The sequence below is a fragment of the Stegodyphus dumicola genome, chromosome 8, assembly GCF_044657685.1.
Source record: "Stegodyphus dumicola isolate Sdum_Otavi_A_Nest chromosome 8, ASM4465768v1".
Classification (NCBI taxonomy): Eukaryota; Metazoa; Arthropoda; class Arachnida; order Araneae; family Eresidae; genus Stegodyphus; species Stegodyphus dumicola.
Window position 1 is genome coordinate 7,737,843 of NC_140775.1, and position 20,508 is coordinate 7,758,350.

General features: G+C 33.8%; 1 protein-coding gene across 2 annotated transcripts in view; it reads right to left on the minus strand.

The window, feature by feature from the left end:
• Positions 1 to 3,177: 3,177 nt before the first annotated feature.
• LOC118195595 (uncharacterized) overlaps positions 3,178 to 20,508 on the minus strand; it is a 168,735-nt gene continuing 151,404 nt past the window's right edge. For both annotated transcript variants that reach the window (XM_085821551.1, XM_085821552.1), the window contains 5 exons: positions 16,952 to 17,062; positions 15,330 to 15,481; positions 11,524 to 11,650; positions 8,212 to 8,414; positions 3,178 to 5,189 (listed from right to left, as the gene is read on the minus strand). In XM_085821551.1, the coding sequence (XP_085677677.1) occupies positions 3,339 to 5,189; positions 8,212 to 8,414; positions 11,524 to 11,650; positions 15,330 to 15,481; positions 16,952 to 17,062 (2,444 nt within the window). In that variant the 3' untranslated portion in view covers positions 3,178 to 3,338. The remainder of the gene's footprint in view (positions 5,190 to 8,211; positions 8,415 to 11,523; positions 11,651 to 15,329; positions 15,482 to 16,951; positions 17,063 to 20,508) is intronic.

Below are 20,508 nucleotides of genomic sequence, written 5' to 3' on the forward strand. Positions count from 1 at the left end.
CTCTAAATAACACGAAATGACTACAGAATCATAAATGTTTTAGGTCTTAGTACTTCAAATCGGATCTCTTTTAAAATTCGTTTTCAATGAGACAAAATAACTTCCTTTTATTAATATAAACAACTTTAAATTTCAAAAGTTATTCATCGCACATCATGATTTCTATCATAAACAATAAAAACTAGCAATAATTAAACTGCATTTATAAAATAAACCCTCTATATGTATGGCATTTTCTTTGTGGTTTCAGCGCGCGACCACTGCCCCACTAGAGCATTGTGTCGCTGCAATACAAAAGGCACGGTGGTCGCGCCTTGAAATCACTGCTCTTCCCAATGGCGTTTGCCTTCTCAAATAGGAATGTTTATTTTTACCCGGATATATATAAGGGGTTTTGAAATTAGTTATTAATGAGTAATTTTATTACTAAACAATAGATGCACTTGCATAGTAAAAAGGTCTTTCTTTTCCAGAGACTTTTCTCTGACCTCAACACACTTGCTCCCCAAGCTAATATTGTGATTTTATAAATTATTTCTTGTGGTTTAAATTTAAAGTAAATATACTTTGCTGTAATTAAAAATAGAAATCGTGTAAAGTTTTATTTAAATTAAAAATATTTTCTGAATATTTTGAGAAGAAATACGAATAAAATAAGTATGAATGGGGAAACGAATGATCCGTACCAAAGCCAAAAAGACCAAGCCCTCCTCCCATTAACATAAAAAAACCACAAATTCCATGTGCCAGATGAAAAGAAGCTAAACGCTGGAGATATACCAGTGAAATTTATATCCAATCAGTGTACATTTTGTAGCACAAGGAAGAAACATTATAGAAGACACACGTGCGAAACGTACAATGTGGGTTTATGCATGTACCAAAAAGACAAAAGATGCTTTGAACAGTGTCACAAAAAAATTTGTTCTTTGAAATTTAAAAAAAAAAAAAAAAAAAAGTCTTTTTTTATCCTTATTTTACTGAGTTTTTGAATCCATGTAGCCAAACGTCCTTATTATGTAGGTACTTATACTTTCACTGCGATAGAAAAATTATATAAACGTTTATTTTTTAATTTTTTCTGACGATTTAGTTTGTAAAATAATGTAAGAAATATATATATTATGCAATTCTTACATGCATTTTTTTTTTAATTTGTAAATTTCGTCTTTTTTTTTGGAAACGCGCATTGAAAAAGGCAAGTTTTTTTTTTCCTACTACTTAGGTAAGTTTCAAAGTTCTAGACGCGCGGTGGTTTCCCAGTGCGACCACCACCCACAAAACAATGGGCAAGAGTAGATTTTTTTTAAATTTGTATATTTGTCTCTAGGATCATAATATTCAATTTCTAGAGTTTTTAGTTAAAAAAATTATAAAAGTATTATTATGAAAGTTAAAGTATTCGACTATTTTTATAAACTGAACTCAAAGGCGCTGTAGCCCTAGTGGGCCATGGCCTGCAGTGCCCCGAAATATGCTTTTCTGATCCCGGGCCCTACAAGGCATGAGCATATGTCCTGGGAAAGTGATCAGCTTGTCGCATGCCCCCCCTCCCCGCGGTATTTAGTCCCCAAGAGAACTTGGTAATCATTTTATCGACTCTCTCAATGGACGAAAGGCTGAATCAACCTTGCCAAGCCCTGGGCATATAAGAATTCTGTACCGCGCCACGCACATGTGGAAAAATCCCTCCTCGTGATGGGATATGGTTTCCGATGACGTCATTTCCTCTGCGCTTAGGAACGTCTTGACTTTTCCTAGGCTCGAGGGTACACCTCCATACCCTTTGTTAACATTTTGATAACAGTACAGAAAAGATTATTACGTGCGTTGTATTTTTGTCGCTACGAGATTACACTTACGACGCTGTAGTGTGGTAAGTTTAATATAAAAAATGTTTTCCCCCAAAGGAAAAAAAATATGATTTCTTCTTGTGCTAACTTCGTAAATGTGTATTAAGTGCAGAGATTTTTAATGAATGTATTAGTTTAAAACCCTTCATTTTAAAAGCACTGAGATTATTAATTCATTATTTCATGTTCATTATATGTCCATTCTCTGCAGATGCAATCTTCGAAAGCATGAGACAAATCACTTTTGGGAAACAGGAAAAACGACGTTGGGAGCTAACACAGTACAGAGTAAATTCACAAAATTTATTTCTGAAGTTAAACTAATATAGATTTGAAACAGAGATACTTATTTTAAATTTAATAATGTTATATTATGAATATTGCCCCTTTTTTAATGTGTAACATCTTTTCTACCTTTGCATAAAAATAGTGTTTGTCAGAAAAATTTCGTTTCTTTTTATACACGTGTGTTAAATTCAGCGAAGATACTAAATGCACATATTTCTTTCATTTAAGGCAATAGAAGATTAGAAATGACATGGACATTAACATGGAAATAACGTAACATTTGCAAAGGAAATATTTTCTGCAATGTGAAAGTAATAAAATGTAACAAAATTGCAATAATCGTAATAATAATAGTAACGTAATATACTTGCGCGATAAATGAACGCTTAAGTTTGCTCCTGATATTGACAGCATCTTTAACTTTGTCGTAACATTAAGTTTGCTCCTGATATTGACAGCATCTTTAACTTTGTCGTAACATTAAGTTTGCTCCTGATATTGACAGCATCTTTAACTTTGTCGTAACATTAAGTTTGCTCCTGATATTGACAGCATCTTTGAAAGATTTTAACATTTTATAATTCCTTCAGAAGGCTGCAGCTAATTTTTTTCGTTTCAAAGAAAACAAACGATAATTTTTACTCTTCCTTGTCATTCATCGAAAACAAAACCGCAAGAATCCCGTCTAAACGTCATTACGCGAGAGAAAATTATGTCACCGGAAAGAATGTCCAATCACAAGTAGGGATTTTTTCTTATGCGCGTGGCGCGGAACGGAATGCTTATGTGCAACCCGGGGATCCAACCCCGAACTTGCGGTGCTGCTGTGCGACGCGCTAGCTACTGCGCCACCGAGCCTCCAACTATTTTTATGGAGTTAAAAGAGACTCAGCCATCTTTAAAATACTTCATAACCCCATATTAAAACCCTTTGTGAACACGGAAAAAATTTAATAATTGTTTTATGTAGGCTCTTGTTACTTGTTTGTATTTTGCTCTTTGTATCGTTTCTGTTACTTATTATTTTGCGTTGAACTACAATAAATAAAAAAAAAATTTATTAAAGAAAATTGGATATTTTAAACATTACATAACATTAGAAAATTTGTTCGTAGATTTTATAAAATCTATGATTTTGTTTTCAAAAATAAAATTTTCACAACTCTTCGTAACTGAAGTTCTGATTCATATATCCTTTTACTCATGAGTACCATTGAAAACATTTGCATCACTTGAGTTTTGTTCCAAAGAGTCACTGATGTCAGAAGTTACTGAATTTTGATTCGCACAGTTCGCGTCTTTATATGATGCTAAGGGAGTTTCAGTACCATTCAAGGCACTGAAGGTAGACCAAGCTGCATTTAACCCATTCTCATTTAGCAATTTTGGGTCATGACCATTCGGTACAAGAGGTCGTTTATGCGAGTTTTCATTCCCGTTGTAATTTATCGAAAATCCTTTTTGTCGTTTAGATTGACTATTAGAGTGAAGCCATGATTTTAAATGTTCTTTCAAGACATCTTGTTTTAAAGACTGGAAATATCCTGCGACATCACAGCCGGCCATTGTTTTTGATCCATAATGTGCTAATTTGTCTATTATGTTTGGTTCTGAGTCATTTAAGTCGTGCATAGGACAAGAGTCCTTGTGTTTCTGACACACATGCTCCCAGTTCTCGATTTCATCTTCAGGGAGTGCAAGTTTCTTGCATTTCCGACGTGTTCTGGAGTAAGGAACTGAATTCTGAACCAGCCTATTGATCCACATTTCTACCAAGCTTGGCGTGGGACTTGGATGATTTGGCGATGATGGTCGAGAATCCAAAGAATCTGTTGTCATTTCTGTTGAAATTGTTGTCATACTTTCATTTGACGATGACTTGCAGAGCATATGCCCATTTGGGATTGCTTCTTCTCCATCGCCATTTTCATGCTTTTCGTCTACGGAAACAATAACAGCAGGACAACAGCCATTATCATGGCACTTATCTGAATGAGTGTTAGTTCCTTTGTCTTCTTTGGAATTTTGTTCTGTTTGGGCTTCATTATCATTTTGTTCAACTATTTCGTTTTCTACAGTAGGATTGTCACAGTTTTCAGTTGACTTTTCTACACTATCCACTTTATTGCCATCGTGAAACAGACCAGCCATGCTTTCGTTCATATTAAATGTCGAATTGCTAAACGTACTAAATTCTTCGGACAAATTGTTCTCAACACTTAAACTTCCGTTTGATATCAAATCGGCTTGTTTCTTTGCAGGTTTGCCTAAAACTGTAACTGCGGATAGAGAACTACAAGACGAAGAATCGAAATCGTCCGTGTCTATATTATTGGAGTTTGGTGCACTCACACTTACTTGCTCACATTCAGACGACGGCTGTAACATATCTTGATTGTAAATATCGAATTCTAAGGCATCAAGTGTATCGTTTAATGTATTCATTGCATTCTGGATATCTTTCTGCTCTTGCTCAGAGTTCTGTTTTGGTTCACTTTGGGGATCTTTCGGTGCTTTGCGTTTTGGCTTTCTTGGTGGAATTTTAGGAGCTTCTAATTTCTCTATATTGTCCTTTTGTTCATATTCTATCAATGAACCCATTGATGAAGCTGAGCCTCCATCCGGTGTTCTTCGTACTTCTTTAGACTGCGATTTCTTGCTCTCCTGTTCTTGGTAATAATAATCGTCTTCTGGGATATCGATTAAAGTTGGTTGGTAACGATAACAGCTGCGCAAGCGATGACGCGCAAAAGTTACTGAATTCTGAAGACGCTCAAGATAATCTAACACTTGTTGAGGTGGAGATGCCATGAACTCTGGATCAAAAAACTCCGGTTGCAGCTTGAAATCTTGGGCTCGAAACTCGCAACCATGTTGTCCCATTCTGTCTGTCCAAGTTCGGTTATAGGTTTCCACAATTGGCGACATCTGGGCCCATGGGTCATGGCGGAGTCTGCTGGCGAATGTTCCCGACTTCTGTCTACCCAGTGAACTCGTGTGGTACATTTCAAGTCGCTTTGAGCTTTCGATTCGATGATGAGTTGCAGCCTAAATAAAAAATGCTTGTTAATTTCCTGGAAAAAGTATCAACATTGTACTATTTAAAACAAATAGAATAAAATATGAAAAAAAAATGAACTCTATATATAAATGCACATTTGGGTTCTTATTCCAGTATTTTCCTCATACTAATAACGTTACGAGGGAAAGGTGTCAGAATGTTGTATGAAATGGTTTATAGAATAAAAGTTTTTATTTTCTTTGATGGGTTATTATAAGAATTTTTCTTTAGAAGCGTGTAAAAGTAATAAAAATCTAAAAGTATAGAATGAGAAAAATAAATGTGTATTACAGAAAGAAGCCTTTAATTTCAGCAGGTGTTGAGATAATTATTAACTTTATCAAACTTCAAACTATCTAAATGTTTGTTCCACGCTGCATATATTTAAAAAACTCATCATTGCAGCATGCGATATATATTGTTAAAAAAATTGTTACTATTATTTATTTTAGAAATATTTAATGAAGTTCTAAGATCTCGGTTGTTCCTTAATAGTATTTTCACTAAAATCTATTACAAATTTCTCAATGCTCCGATTTACCAGTTAACTCAACCACGGATTTTATTCATGCTTTAGAACCTACCACCGGCGAAGCGGTAAAGTCGCTTGACATTGATAATTCGGCTTTGATTCGATTTCAGCAAATAGGATGGCTCGATAGGCGTTTACGTGGTTTTTGACAAGTGTAACGTAGATACGCGCGAGTTTTCCTTAGAAAGTTCTCCATGAGCGGATCCCTCCCCCTTAGGCAAATAACCTTTTAGAATACTGAATTTATGGAGTGTGAACATTGAATTTGCGGAGTGGAACATTTGGAATATTGGTTTGGTTTAGTTTGTAATGGCAAAGCACACAAAGGCTATCTGCCTAGAGGGACGGATGCCTTCGCGGATGATTTTTTAAGGGAAACTAACTTGTACATACGCTACCATGAGGAAAACCACGAAAACGCCCATGCAGCCAGCCCGTTCGCCAGGATTCGAACCCAGATCGGAACCACCAGTGTTCAGCGATTTTAACGCTTAGCAGTTGGTGGGCTCCACTTGGAACAGTGAATTTGCGGAGTCGAGCATTCGAATTTGCAGTGTGAACAATGAACTTGTGGATTTTGAATGATACGATGACCGTTCTCCTATAAGGCAGATACAATTATCATAAATTAATTTTAGGCAGATGGAAATGTTCGTGAATCTGCTTTATTTCCAACAAAATCGCTTTGTTGAAAGCCATATTTCAATAAAATACGTCTTTAGGCGATATGAAACTGTGTGAAACTCCAAAATATCTGCTGCAAATTTTGCAACGTAGCTTTCCACCTCATTACAATTTAGGCTAAATCGAGTTTTCTCATCTATTAGCACTGAGTTCAATTAAAGCTATGCATTCAAATAAAATGTAAGCTGGTTCTGGTTTGGTCAGTAAATGATTTGATTCCTGTTCAGTTTTTAATTGCTTCATATTTGTTTATTCGTGGCCTTGTTAAGCTTCATTGTGAATCTCCCCTTAATGAAATGAACTTCCCTTTCTAACAGGCGAGGTCAAATTTCTTCACGTGGTGAATATACTATATAAATAAAATTAGCAAAGCTAGAACCTTGTTTTCGGCGTAGATTCTAGTCAAGAATAACCGATTTAAAATTAGCAAAGCTAGAACCTTGTTTTCGGCGTAGATTCTAGTCAAGAATAACCGATTTAAAATTAGCAAAGCTAGAACCTTGTTTTCGGCGTAGATTCTAGTCAAGAATAACCGATTTAAAATTAGCAAAGCTAGAACCTTGTTTTCGGCGTAGATTCTAGTCAAGAATAACCGATTTAAAATTAGCAAAGCTAGAACCTTGTTTTCGGCGTAGATTCTAGTCAAGAATAACCGATTTCGATAGCAAACAGGTCAAAGGAGCAAGGTCATCAGGAGCAAAGAAATCTGCAGCGAAAGATCTTGGATCATATCTTTACTTCTGGCTTCAGCTACTGTACCAGAGGGCATTAAAATTTTTTAAGCAAGAGGTGTGTGTTATTAAATACACCACGCCCGGAGGCGAGAATCAATACATGAGCAAAACTTGGTAAATACACAACGAAGGGAAAGCCACGACTGTATTTATTTTATGTAAACTGAACGAGAAGGTAGCTCCATCTGTCAGCAGAAATAGTAACGAAACTTGAAAAATTAAGTTAATAGAATTTTAAGCGTTAGGAAGGACTGGATTGGAATTAAAGTCATTAATTAAACACGAATCTTCGTGAATATTAGCAGCTTCAAGAAAATCCAATTCGCCAGAGGAAAAAGCTTTTTAGAAAATTTTCGAAACTTCAGAGTCAAAATTATGATAAAATTTCCAACAATGATTACCTATCAAAGCCTCAATTTCGCTTTTTTGAATATAAAATTCGTGTTCTTTATAGACTTCGATACTGACAGACACAAAGTTGTTGCTAAATAATTTTATGGCTTATAATGGGCTTTTTTCTCTTCTGTCTAGACTATGCACAATCGAATCTTTATATAACCGATTTAACGATTTCTTAGATTTAATGCCTTTTTTCGGTTTCTCAGACAAAAATCTAAGGGGAAAGGCATTACGAACATTTTACTCCTATTTAACAAATTATTAAAATTTAATAAAAGAAAAATACTGAACATTTCAATTAAATAAACAAATCCGGACTAATAATTGCTACATTTGGGTCAACATCAAAAGAGCTGTTTCATTTTTGTTTTAGATGTGTGCGTGTGTGTTTTTGCTAATTTGAGTCAACTTTCCTCTTGCAGTATCTTCTATTCATCTTGGATTTCAGTATCATCAAATTCGTCTGCTGTCTTCTCACACTTTTTGTTTAATTTTCTTGGACTGCAAAATTTTCCATATTGCTGAAGTAGAACTTACAGGATGGAGTACTTAGCCCTTCCAAATATTTGTTAAAGAAATTTGAAGGTTGACAACCTAGTAAAACTTGTGTCTCATATCGAATTACTAAACTCTCTTTGTTGTTTTTTTTACTGTACTTACCTCATCTGGATTTTCTTCGCTTGATTGCAGTTTTGCTTCTTGGTCATTAGTGGTTTTCTGTTTGGTGATTAGCTGTCGCCGTATCTTCAGGTATACCAAAACAGCAAACACGTAGACTAATCCAAGAACTCCTAATGACAGCCCTACAACCATCATGTTGGCTTTATGGGATGGTGTTTCTGTGTCTTCCACTGAATCTATTCCTAAAAAAAAATAAAATAAAATAAAATAAAAATATTGTTACAAATTCTGTACATATGTAAATAATTTTAGTGAAATATCTGTAGTATATCTCTAGTATCAGGAGACGAAGCACCGCCGGAAAAATAAGGTTACATCGGTAAGTTCATTTAACATTGATGTAAATGTGGCGAAGGTTTTGGCAAAAAAAAAATTTGTCGCCGATTTTGGAGACGAAGTTTGGCCAAAACCATTGCCAAGTTTGGCCTAAAGTCGCCAATTTCGAGATCATTTGGCGACATTTGGGTCCGATCCCTATATAACTGTAACTGTGTCCGGCCCTATGTAACTCTACCTATGTATGCCTTCCAGCAATTTCAAAAATTTCTTGGCGAACGAAGGAAAACTATATATATAAGAAGAGAATTCAAATTTCAGTTTAGCTCAGAGTACTGAAAGTTCAGCGGACTGAGATATTATTGTGCTTTATTATTTATTATTACTTTGTTTGTGTTCAACGTTCTTAGCAGTTTGAAGAGGTAACCGTTAATGTGCTCTGATAGCTGTGTGAGTACTTTCTCATACAGCTCTGATAGCTGTTCTGATTACAGTTCCAGAGCTGTAAAGTAATACAAAAGTACAAAGTGTGTTTGAGAAAGTAAACGTCATCAATCATAAACGCCACATCTTTCATCGGTTCTGGATGCATTCAGTCCATTACGAACGCAGTACGTAGCAGTATTATTTATTGTAGTACGTCATGTTGTAGACCTCCTATGATAAAACTGGAATATATTAAAAATGAATTAAAATAATCAGTGTATGTGGACTACTATTGTTCTATATCTAATAAAAATAAATAAAATTTTCTATGAAACTGGAGTTTCTGTAAATGTTCTACATATTTATGACCAATTTTTAAGGAAATAGAGCTTGTAGCGGCCTCTTTTTGAACACTCAATATAATGAATCATATTAATTTAATACTTCTTAACCTGTTAAAGATAGTACAGTCCTAATAAGTCTAATTTCCGTGCGTATATTTAAAATATTACACTAGATCAATTTAATCTTTAAAATTTACTTTGTTATGAGAAATAAAGGAGACGTTTAATAAATATATCGCAGATGTTTTGAATGCATATTGGAAACTTTTTCAAGAAGATTATATAAGTTATTTTTTAAAACATTTGGGTCAACATCAAAAGAGCTGTTTCATTTTTGTTTTAGATGTGTGCGTGTGTGTTTTTGCTAATTTGAGTCAACTTTCCTCTTGCAGTATCTTCTATTCATCTTGGATTTCAGTATCATCGAATTCGTCTGCTGTCTTCTCACACTTTTTGTTTAATTTTCTTGGACTGCAAAATTTTCCATATTGCTGAAGTAGAACTTACAGGATGGAGTACTTAGCCCTTCCAAATATTTGTTAAAGAAATTTGAAGGTTGACAACCTAGTAAAACTTGTGTCTCATATCGAATTACTAAATTCTCTTTGTTGCTTTTTTTACTGTACTTACCTCATCTGGATTTTCTGGATTGGAATTATTTTAAAAAATAAATTGTGTTAATGAATCTAAAATCGGTACATTTTCATTTCACATTTGATTTTTTAGGTGTACAATATTAACTTATAGAATTACAACAAGACTGAAAAGGTATATGTTTACAGAAGATGTTAGAAATTATCTCTATGTTTAATATACAAATCCTCAAGACCACACGTTGTTCAAAGTGTTCTGGTCAGATTTTTTGCCAGTTTGGTAAAAATGTAGCCTAGGATATCATGGATGGAAGTTCCCAATATCTAATATACTTATACAGCAAATCTTGTTCAAAAGTGTCGTAGTAAAGCTTCTCGTCGCTTGCACCAGCCACTCATGATACATTCCAGACACCCATTTCTTCCATGTTACCCAGCATACAACAGACGGCTGTTCATTACGCTATTCCGAAGGTCTTCCGATACGCTTATACTGCATTGCAAATTTTATTCAAAAGGTCATGGTCAACTTGCCCCCAGTTAAGGCCATTCCGCGATAACCCGGGCAGAGCCCACAGTTCCTTGTGATATTATGGATGGCTATTTATGAGGCTACAAGTCTTCCAATATCTAACGTTCTTAAGCACATTTTTAACTTGTGCAAAAGTATTGTGGCGAAATTTCTCGCCATTGGTACCAGCCATCTATCATAAACAGCCATTCAATGATAACCCAAGCACCACCCAATATTGCTTGGGCTATCACTGATAGTTATTTACGACGTTTTTATCAGGTCTTTAAATTTTTAACAGCACAGGAAGTCTTGTTCAAAGTATCATAGTGAAGTTTCTAGGTTCTTGCAGTTCATGATGTCCATACACTGCTTGGTGTTACCCATGGTATCATGGATGGCTGTTTATGATGCTGTTCCGATGTTTTCCAACATCTAACACGCTTATAACACAGTACACCTTATTTAAAGCGTCGTGATGAAATCTCACCACGGAACCATTTAGAATCATCGATTTCTTCAGTGTGCCGTCTAAGATTATAGATGACTGTCTATGACGTTTGTCTATGACTCACGCGTATAATCAGGGCAAACCTCTGCTCTTGTGTGAGACTCAGTGCATATTGACAATCTTTCCTTTCTATCGTTCACTTAATGTGTTTGGCTTTCTACCTCTACTATACACTGAAACTTCACAGACGGTCACATACATTTTCTTTCAAAAATAAAAATACTTACAACTATTTTCTATTACTACAGTAAATAATATTTAGAATAGGGAGAATTCGGGGACTTCTGAATCGCTCTGTATTTCGAAAGCAAGTGAATCTTTTTAGTATCGTAGTATCTATATATTTTTCAGAAAAAAAAAAAAAAAAATACAACACTTCAAGTCTTTGTCTTTAAAAACACTTTTTCCCAAAAGACTTTCATCATCATCACATTTCAGGAAAATTAAAAATATATATATATTTCAGATCATTTCTTAATCAGTTTTTTAAAATCAATTCATTTCCAAACTTGTTTTCAATTTAGTAAGCATGGAAACCTGTTTTAACGTAGTTAAGAGGTCTGAATTTTAAAAAAGAATGTTTATAATTTTTGCTATGTAATTCATGGATTACAAAAAGAAAACTTTTACCGGGGACCCATCCAACTCGAAATGCCACGCAAGTTTCGAATGGAGAATAATCTGGTATTTTGCAGAAGAGTCGAACCAGAGCCATATGTTGTTGAAGAAGCCTGCGATCTTGCGTACTGCCCAGGAACTGTAAAAGATATAAAAAATAATTCAAAACCATTATAAAACATAATTTACATAATAAATTATAATTAATGTTAAATAAAGCACCGTTTTTTTCATCTGATGCTTTACTGAGTGAGTTTTACGCCATTGTCACTACATCATATGCCAAAAAAATGGTTTAAATTTCCAAGAGCTTCCAAAGAGGAGTAGGAATGAAGAAACACAGTTCGATGTATCAAATTTATATATGTACTAACAATATTTTTTCATGTAATTATTCTCCCTGTTTTAATCACCACTTATTGTTTGCCTAGCAAGATTACCGTATTTACTCGCTCTCTTTTTACTTTGTCCGAAGTAAAGGAAGTACTATAATCGCGGTAAATTTCGGGTATTATATGTCAACCAAAATATTCATTTTGACCGCTCTCGAATCCATTTCAACGATGTTTTTGCGAGACATCTGTACGTTTGGAAAGACTAAATGGCTCTTTTTACCAAAACGGATTGTAAAATGGATTTAAAATGGGTTCAGAAGAGATTTTTCCGTAACATCTGTACATATGGACAGAATAAAGGAATCTTCTTTTCAAATTAGATTGCAAAGTAGATTTAAAATGGATTCAGAAGGGTTTTTTTTTGGGGGGGGGCGTTTTACGTACTTGCGTATATATTTCGCATAACTCAAAAACAAGTTTTTAGAAAGTGAAATTCTGTGTATGGAACTGCTATAACATGCAGTTGTGCACTTCCCTTTTTGGACGCGATCGGCCGCACCAAGCGCACCAAGTTACCGTGTTCGGTGAACTCAGTTTTTTATTCTTACATGTTGGTAAAATGTACATTTTTTGCTTTAACTTCTTCGTCGCCTGTAACGCGTCTAGCGCGTTCAAGTTAAACTTCCGCAGGGTGGCCGTAACGCTCCTCAAGCGTTCTTCTACATTTTAAAACTTTTAAAGGTTTAAAACGCTTTCTAAATGTTTACTTGTTTGAGTTTTTATTTTTGTTTGTTCTAATACCTCCTAGAGGTTAGCACTAATCAGGCATTTTATTTCTAATTGAATTTGCCCCAGCTTTCATGAATATTCGGAATGGGGGGGGGATTTTCGGGGACAGGAGAGGACGGCGAAAGGGTAAAAAGTGATTGAATTATATTTTTCTTATGTTCCAGTTAAAGTTTAATGCCTTTAGTTAATCTGCTTGCAATAGTTGTAGAATTATTAATAATTTCAAAGTTTACACGGGGCTAGGCCTAACGTGGCATCTATTTGTTTACATTTCAAACTCGTAGCAGAACATTGAATTAAGTCAGTTGGTGCACCAAGTTTCCAGTCTATTTGCTTAGTGGAACCAAAGTTAACTTTCAGTTTTTTTGTGCACCAGTTGTTGCTTCAGTAGTCTTTCTGCCCGCTGGCTGAATTGCTTGTTTTTCTGTAGAAACTAATTTTAACTGTAAAAATTGTTCTTTAAACTGTTCTGTATGTAACTTTAAACTGTATTTAGCATATTTTTGTTTCGTATTTTACAATTTTTAATGAAGATGTTTTGACCTTTTATGTATTTTTGCCTTGCTGCGAAATGAGAATGAAATTCGAAGAAATAAATTTAAATGAAGTGCAACAAAAAGTGTGTATAATTTTATAGGTTGTACAAGGAAGTCAAAAGATGTCCACATTCAATGATATTCTTTTGTGATTTACTAGAGAATAATCTTCTTTAATTTAGTATTTTGATACGACTCGTATGCCAAAAATAGTTCACATAAATAATTTATAAATTATGAAAAATTAGATATACGCTATGTATATTTTCACGTAGTTTTATTACCTAGAATCCTAATCTAAAAGCAACACAAAAAATTCGTTAAACAAGAAATATTTTCAATTTATAATTTATGCAAATAAGTTTATGAGTTAGCAATATGAAATCATACATTTAAATATTATTCTATATTTCATCTTGCTATTCATCAGTATGAATATGTTAAATTTTGGAAACATGATATTCTGAACCATTTCCTTCTGAAACGCACTAAACACATATTAGAGAACCAGCCGACCGGGGTAGCGGTTAGCGTCGCTGATTGCAGAATCCTAAAGAGGGCATGGATGTTTGTAAACGTGATGAGTGTTTATGCGGCATGGGAAAACTTGAAGTATGTGGCGAGTCGAAAGTCCTCTTTTGAGGTTGGTGGTTTGATTTTGTGTGAACCGAATAAAAATTAACAGTTGACAATATTTTTGCAACATTTCTACTCTCGTCTAACTGTATTGCGAAAAAATTTGATTTTTCCCTGCCTGCACTAACTAATTTCGTATGTCCTCAGTCATAAAATCAACGGGACATTTCGCAGCGTTATCAGAAAGTGGTTTTTCTGAAAGATTTTGTTTACTTTCTAGTCCAAGAACAATATCAGCTGCTTTCAACAGGCAAGGTTTGACGAAGTTTCTCTGATAATATGACTTGGATTTTGCGATGAGTAGGGGTAACTTATACGCTGATTCAAGCGCTTTTTCAGACGACTGGATAAAGGATAAAATATTATTAAATTTCAGACATATCAAATTTGCACTTTTGCACCAAAAAAAATCTTTCAGTTGGTCTTTTAAGGCGCAATATTTTGTCGACAAATGTCGATCCAGACTAGATGGTCTCACAGCATCATTGCTCAATACTTCATAACAAATAACACGTTGCGGCTGGTCAACACCATTTCTTTTTGGTTAGCAACAAAATCTTATTTAATATAATTGTTACCGTATGTGTTTTTTTGCCGAACTCGCTAAGAAGGAAAAATGATTAACTTTAAAAAATATGGTAAAAAAAGAAAATCTGAAAGGTTTCAGATTTTAAATGACACCCAAAGGGGGGTTCTTTTAACGCTTTGTGTGTCCCCTTTATTTATTAAATATCATGTTCTTTGCACTTAAACCATAAAATCCATTTCAAGAGCAATACCGCAAAATAATTTTAAACTGAGCATATCTGGAATTCCGATACACAGTCTCACGAGCTGGAGATAAAAATGTTTTTTCTGTACAACGTTGCCATGGCTCGCTTTGAAATCCTTGAGTTTGTTACTTAAAAATTCGTTAAAGTGTTACAAAATATGAAATCGATCATAAAACAAATTCCAAATCTCAAATTTGGGCTTCCAGATGCCCATATTCGCAGTAGGATTACGTAATTCAAAATTGGATGGCTCTAGTTACCGTTGTTTTATCACAATGCGACAAACATACATACATTTATGTAGAGTCTTCATTATTTAATTTCTTGAAATATAATACAGGGCGATAATATTGGGTGGCAACAGTTTGAAAAGTGAAACGGATATTCAGAGTGAGCGAAATTGCAAAACGAAAACAATAGTCCCTCAAGGACAAAATCCCTTTGCACTAACAATAAAGGTTACTTAACAAAGTTGGTGGTAGGGAAAGAGGGGTGGGGACCCTTTGACCCGTCCCTCTTGGAAATCTCTTTCTCAAAATTGGTGGCAGAAGTGAGCTAAGTCGATGAAGCTAAGATGAGCTAGAGTCAGGCTGTTACCTATATGGTGCTCAAGGCCACTGCCAACGACAGGCGCATTTGACTCGTTGCCACGATGATCGCCGTGGGCTTGTGCTGACCATTGTCAGACAAGTGAGATTGGTAACAATAACAACCACCACATATCAGAGAGACATTCTTTAAGTGAATACCTGAAGAAAAGTTTTATTTCCATCTGTGAACAGACCAAAAACGGGTCCCCCTCCATTATCTGAACGTATCAGAGTACGCCAGCCATCTTTGGTTAAGTACTGGGACACGGCAGCTTTACATTTCGGAAACCCAGCATTTGCGGTTCTTCTTCCTAAATAAAGTGTAAAAGAAGTATAAGTAAGAGATATTAATCACTTTTTACATTACAGTTCTCTAGAAAAATTTCAATAATATGTTGACTCTACGTAAATACACAAGACTCGAAAAGATTCGTTTTATTCACATAACTGTACAATAAGTCTTATTTCTAGGTACAGCCCAATCCTGCTATAGCAAATGAAAAGATACTTTGGGTAGCTATATCCGATGGTTTAATATATCCGATCCAAAAGAACTATAAATGGACCGTCTCACAAAATATTGTAAAAAATTGATTCATTAACCAAACATTGAGTCATTAGCATTGCACGTCTCCCTAAAAAGTTAGAAGTAACAATTTTTTTTAAAAAAAAATTTAATTAATTACAAATATTATTACGTACAATTATAAATTTCCTTTTTTTTTTTTTTTTTTTGTTATTTTTCGACTTAACCATGTTTTAATAATTGTGTACAAAAATTTGCTTAGTATAAAAGTTATGGTTTAGAACCAACCTTCCAATTACAAATTATACATATATCTATCTAAATTACGCACTTAAAAATTACGAATAAGAATCAGTCTTGAACTGGGTGTTGTCTGACAGCTCAATGAAAGAACTCAAATTATTATTTTTTTTCCCCATGGTCGTACTGTAGCTTGCACACGTAAAACCATTGGCAGGCGCAATGGTGCCCGCAGGCGTAAGGCTGGAGCACCTGATTTGTAGGCTCTAAATACATTTATCCTAAAATACTTCGGTCTTCGCTTTTCCATTTGTAACGAGGTAAAATAACTACGAAAATGAATCTACATTCTTCTGTAAAAACTGAAACACAAATCCTCTCGTCTTTGCTTTAGAAGCGATGTTCTCTGCGGAAATTCAATAAGTATCTTCTAGAAGATGAGATCTAAAAGACATAAACCGCAAATTCACCTTACTTAGAAGGAAGAAATAGATTATTGTTTGCTTTAACAGTAACTACCGTTAGGCTATTATTCTAGTTGCTGAGATATATCTGAAAACAATTTCTAGGCTGCTTAGGAGTTGTTGAATTTTTGATTCTAAAGCGGTTTGGGAAACAATGTCTTTTTTATCATACATTTTTAATTTTACAGTTATTACTTTTTAAATATCATAAAATTTATTTCTAAAATTTGATTTACTGAAACATTTAGATTAGATGCATATAGGTATAGCACTAAAGCTTTCATAAATAAAGTTTCAAATAGAAATTTTAAAACAATCTGTATATGCATTAATATTCATGCAAAAAATCCATAACAACACACCGGTGTTTCAAGTTGAATCCCTCAACACAAAAAAGTTTTAAAAATGCTTCAGTATTCACATTTCTACAGGAGACAGCGTGCATGAATGTTTCTGTTTGTATTGGTAGCTATAATAATTAGGTCAAAATAACTACGGCAAAAGAAATTTTTATTAAATTTTAAAGATTAATTTTTGTGATTCAGCGATACCTGACAAGGAAAGATGAGCATCAGGATGCACTAGTTGACCGCTTGTAGGTAGATAGACCAAAGGAATTGCTTCCACTGTGAAAGGCCGGTAAAATACTGACATATAGCATTCTGGAAGTAAAAAAAGAATATAATAAACTCATAACGCAACAGAAGGATCTGCGTCTTCAAACACGAAAGACGAATAACATTTCTTCTACATTACATTGAAACAAAATACAGAATCTTTACATTTTGACATTACAAAATAAGAAAAAAATATAATTGGCGAGTTCTACCAGTTTTTTGAGAGAAAATCGTCCAAACTATACGAAATCTATAAATATTGGGTGATATAAAAAGTCTCCGTGCTTTTTTGGCACATTTTTGAATAAAAATTTTCTTTATTGAAAATCAAGTACATATTGACGATTATTATCTATGATTCTTTGCCATTTTTCGGGTAGCTTCATAATTCCATCGGTGTAGAACTTCTGTGGTTTATCGTCGAAAAACTTGGGAGAGTGATTTTAAGCGGCTCTTCGGTCGGCCAATTGTTTACCATCAAGAGAGTTTTACAGAGACCGAAGGAAATGGTTGTCAGACGGTGCTAGGTCGCGACCTTCAAGAGGGAGAAGGCCATGACACTTAATACACATGGCGGAGCTTTTCGTCCGATGTTATCGTCGGAAAGTCATCTGAATTTTTAAATTTTCGTCGGAAATATAACTTTATCATGTTGCTTAGTTAATTAAAATAGCTGAAAGAAAGGAGGCTTTATATAAATACACACTTTTTAAACTTTTTACAGATATTTTTATTAACTTTGTGCATAAATGTAATTGAAAGAACCGAAAAACAAACGAACTTTTTACAAAAATTTAAACGCTGATTGAAAATTGCCACTGTAATGATAAATTGGTAAGGGGTTCTTAAGATAATAATTAATATTTTACCTAGGCTCAAGTATTAATTTATTCGCGTTTCGTAGCAGAATATATAACCATCATCTTCTATATCTCCAGCGTATGTAAATGAAATACTATATAAATTAGCTAATAAATGTGATAAAAAATATTTCATACAAGAAAAATACCTAAATCTTATAACAAAAAAGCCTTCTAACATTCATATTTGAAATGAAGTAACCTAACAAACAACATGCACAACTGGCAATAAAAAAAATAATAAGCATATAAATGATAATCTTAATTCCCATTATCCTAAAATTTAGAAACTAAAAATATGTATATACACCTGGATATGATTGAAAGAAATGGTGCTAAGAAACATCAGCATTACTACTAAATATTGTAATCCATAATTATTGCATTTTTAAATCATATAATATTTAAAAAACATTAAATTTTACATTAAGTGCAAATTGCAGTTCTGTTATTTTTCTCTTTGAATTTGTAGTATATCTCTATGAATGTTGCAAGCTATGTTTTTTAATTATTACATTTGAATACATTCCATTTTCATTGTTAATTTTTGTACATGCTTGTGATAGCAATAAAATTCAAGATGAATGGGAAAAAACTTTTTATTGTGTGCTATTTAATGAAGAGCAGAATTAAATGTGCAGTTCTTACTATTGTGTGTATTATTCAAATCATTTCTGCCAAGTGTACAAGGGAAAATACCCAAAGGAATGTTATTGATTTGAAAAAATAAATAAAATGGCCGAGAGAACCTGCCTGAACTTTTATTCTTGTCTAAAACAAGTGTATATAAATATATTTACATATGATAGAAAGAAATGATGTTAAATCATCAGCATTGCTACTAATTATTGTACTTTTAACAGCTTGCTATTTAAAAAACACTAAATGATTTTTTATTAATTGGAAATAGTAGTTCTGTTACTTTTTCCTGATAACTTTTAAACACTGCATAGTTTATGTGTTTTTTAAAATATTGCCACATACACTAAATATGTGTTTCAAATATGAATGTTGGAAGGATTTTTTTTTCTATAAGATTTAGGTATGTATTATTTTTTAATCATATTTATTAGCTAAGTTATATAGTATTTCATTTACATACGCTGGAGATATAGAAGATGATGGTTATATATTCTGCTCTGAAACGCGAATAAATTAATACTTGAGCCTAGGTAAAATATTAATTATTATCTTAAGAACCCTTTCCCAATTTATCATTACAGTGGCAATTTTCAATCAGCGTTTAAATTTTTGTAAAAAGTTCGTTTGTTTTTCGGTTCTTTCAATTACATTTATGCACAAAGTTAATAAAAATATCTGTAAAAAGTTTAAAAAGTGTGTATTTATATAAAGCCTCCTTTCTTTCAGCTATTTTAATTAACTAAGCAACATGATAAAGTTATATTTCCGACGAAAATTTAAAAATTCAGATGACTTTCCGACGATAACATCGGACGGAAAGCTCCGCCATGTGTATTAAGTGTCATGGCCTTCTCCCTCTCAAAGGTCACGGCTAGGTTCGGGTTATATGGTGAATGCATCAAAACCTCCCAACTAAGTTCCGTCAATTTGTTCCAGGTCATCAAATAAAATGGCCGAGAGAACCTGCCTGAACTTTTAATTTTGTCTAAAACAAGTAGTATCCCTTTAGTATTAACAACTCCCTTTCTTTTGGCCAATTCTGGTCGCTCTTGCAAAATTTCATCGACTTTTTCAGTGACTGACCGACCAGAGCAAGGTGCATCTCTGATATCGAAATTTCCGGAACAGAATCAAGCAAACCACTCCCGGCTCCTTCGTTCACTCACAGCATTCTCACCACATCACAAATTTTTTGGCAAGTTTCTGCGGTCTTTTTACATTTTTTGTAGTAAAAAAGCATCACATAACGTATTTCTTCAGCTATTTCGCTCATTTTCAAATCAATATAACTTTTTACACAAGCAACGAATTAGAAAACTATTTTCTCAGACAATGGAAGCTAGTGTCATATGTTCGTTTCAGACAATTGGATGAGAGTTGCCGGATATGTAGGCATCAACACCATCTAGTGGACAAAAAAAAAAAAAAAAAAAAAAAAAAAAAAAAAAAAAAAAAGGGACACGACATATTTTATTTATGACCCAATATTTACGTTACAGTATATAATTAGTGGCGTAGAGAGAACTTAATCTGCTCAGAGCGGTTCCTGAGGTTGTCGCCCTTCTTCGTAATTGCAGAATAAACATTTACAGTTCTTAAATACTTCTTAATAATTTTCACTTACAAAACACTTCTCATAGCTATATCAACACTTATGGCAATTTTGGCAATAGTATTAGAATAGTTAGAACTTTGTTCTGGAGAGCGTATTTTAGAATAAACTGAAAAAAATTCCAATTCCACATACCAGCTTCGCTTTCCTTAACAATAACGAGAAAAAACTTCAAAAATACTTCTCTATTAACAATAGAATTGTTTCTTTATTAATATCACCGTGACTATATTTTAGTTCATATTCATAATTTTTCTAAGAAATAAAAAAAAAAGGTATAACAAGAGTATGTAACTGTCGAAATCTCAGAAGGTTTCTTTGAATACCTTTTTCAGCGTAAAAATTCTTTTTCTTCACAATTTTATTTCGCATGGCAT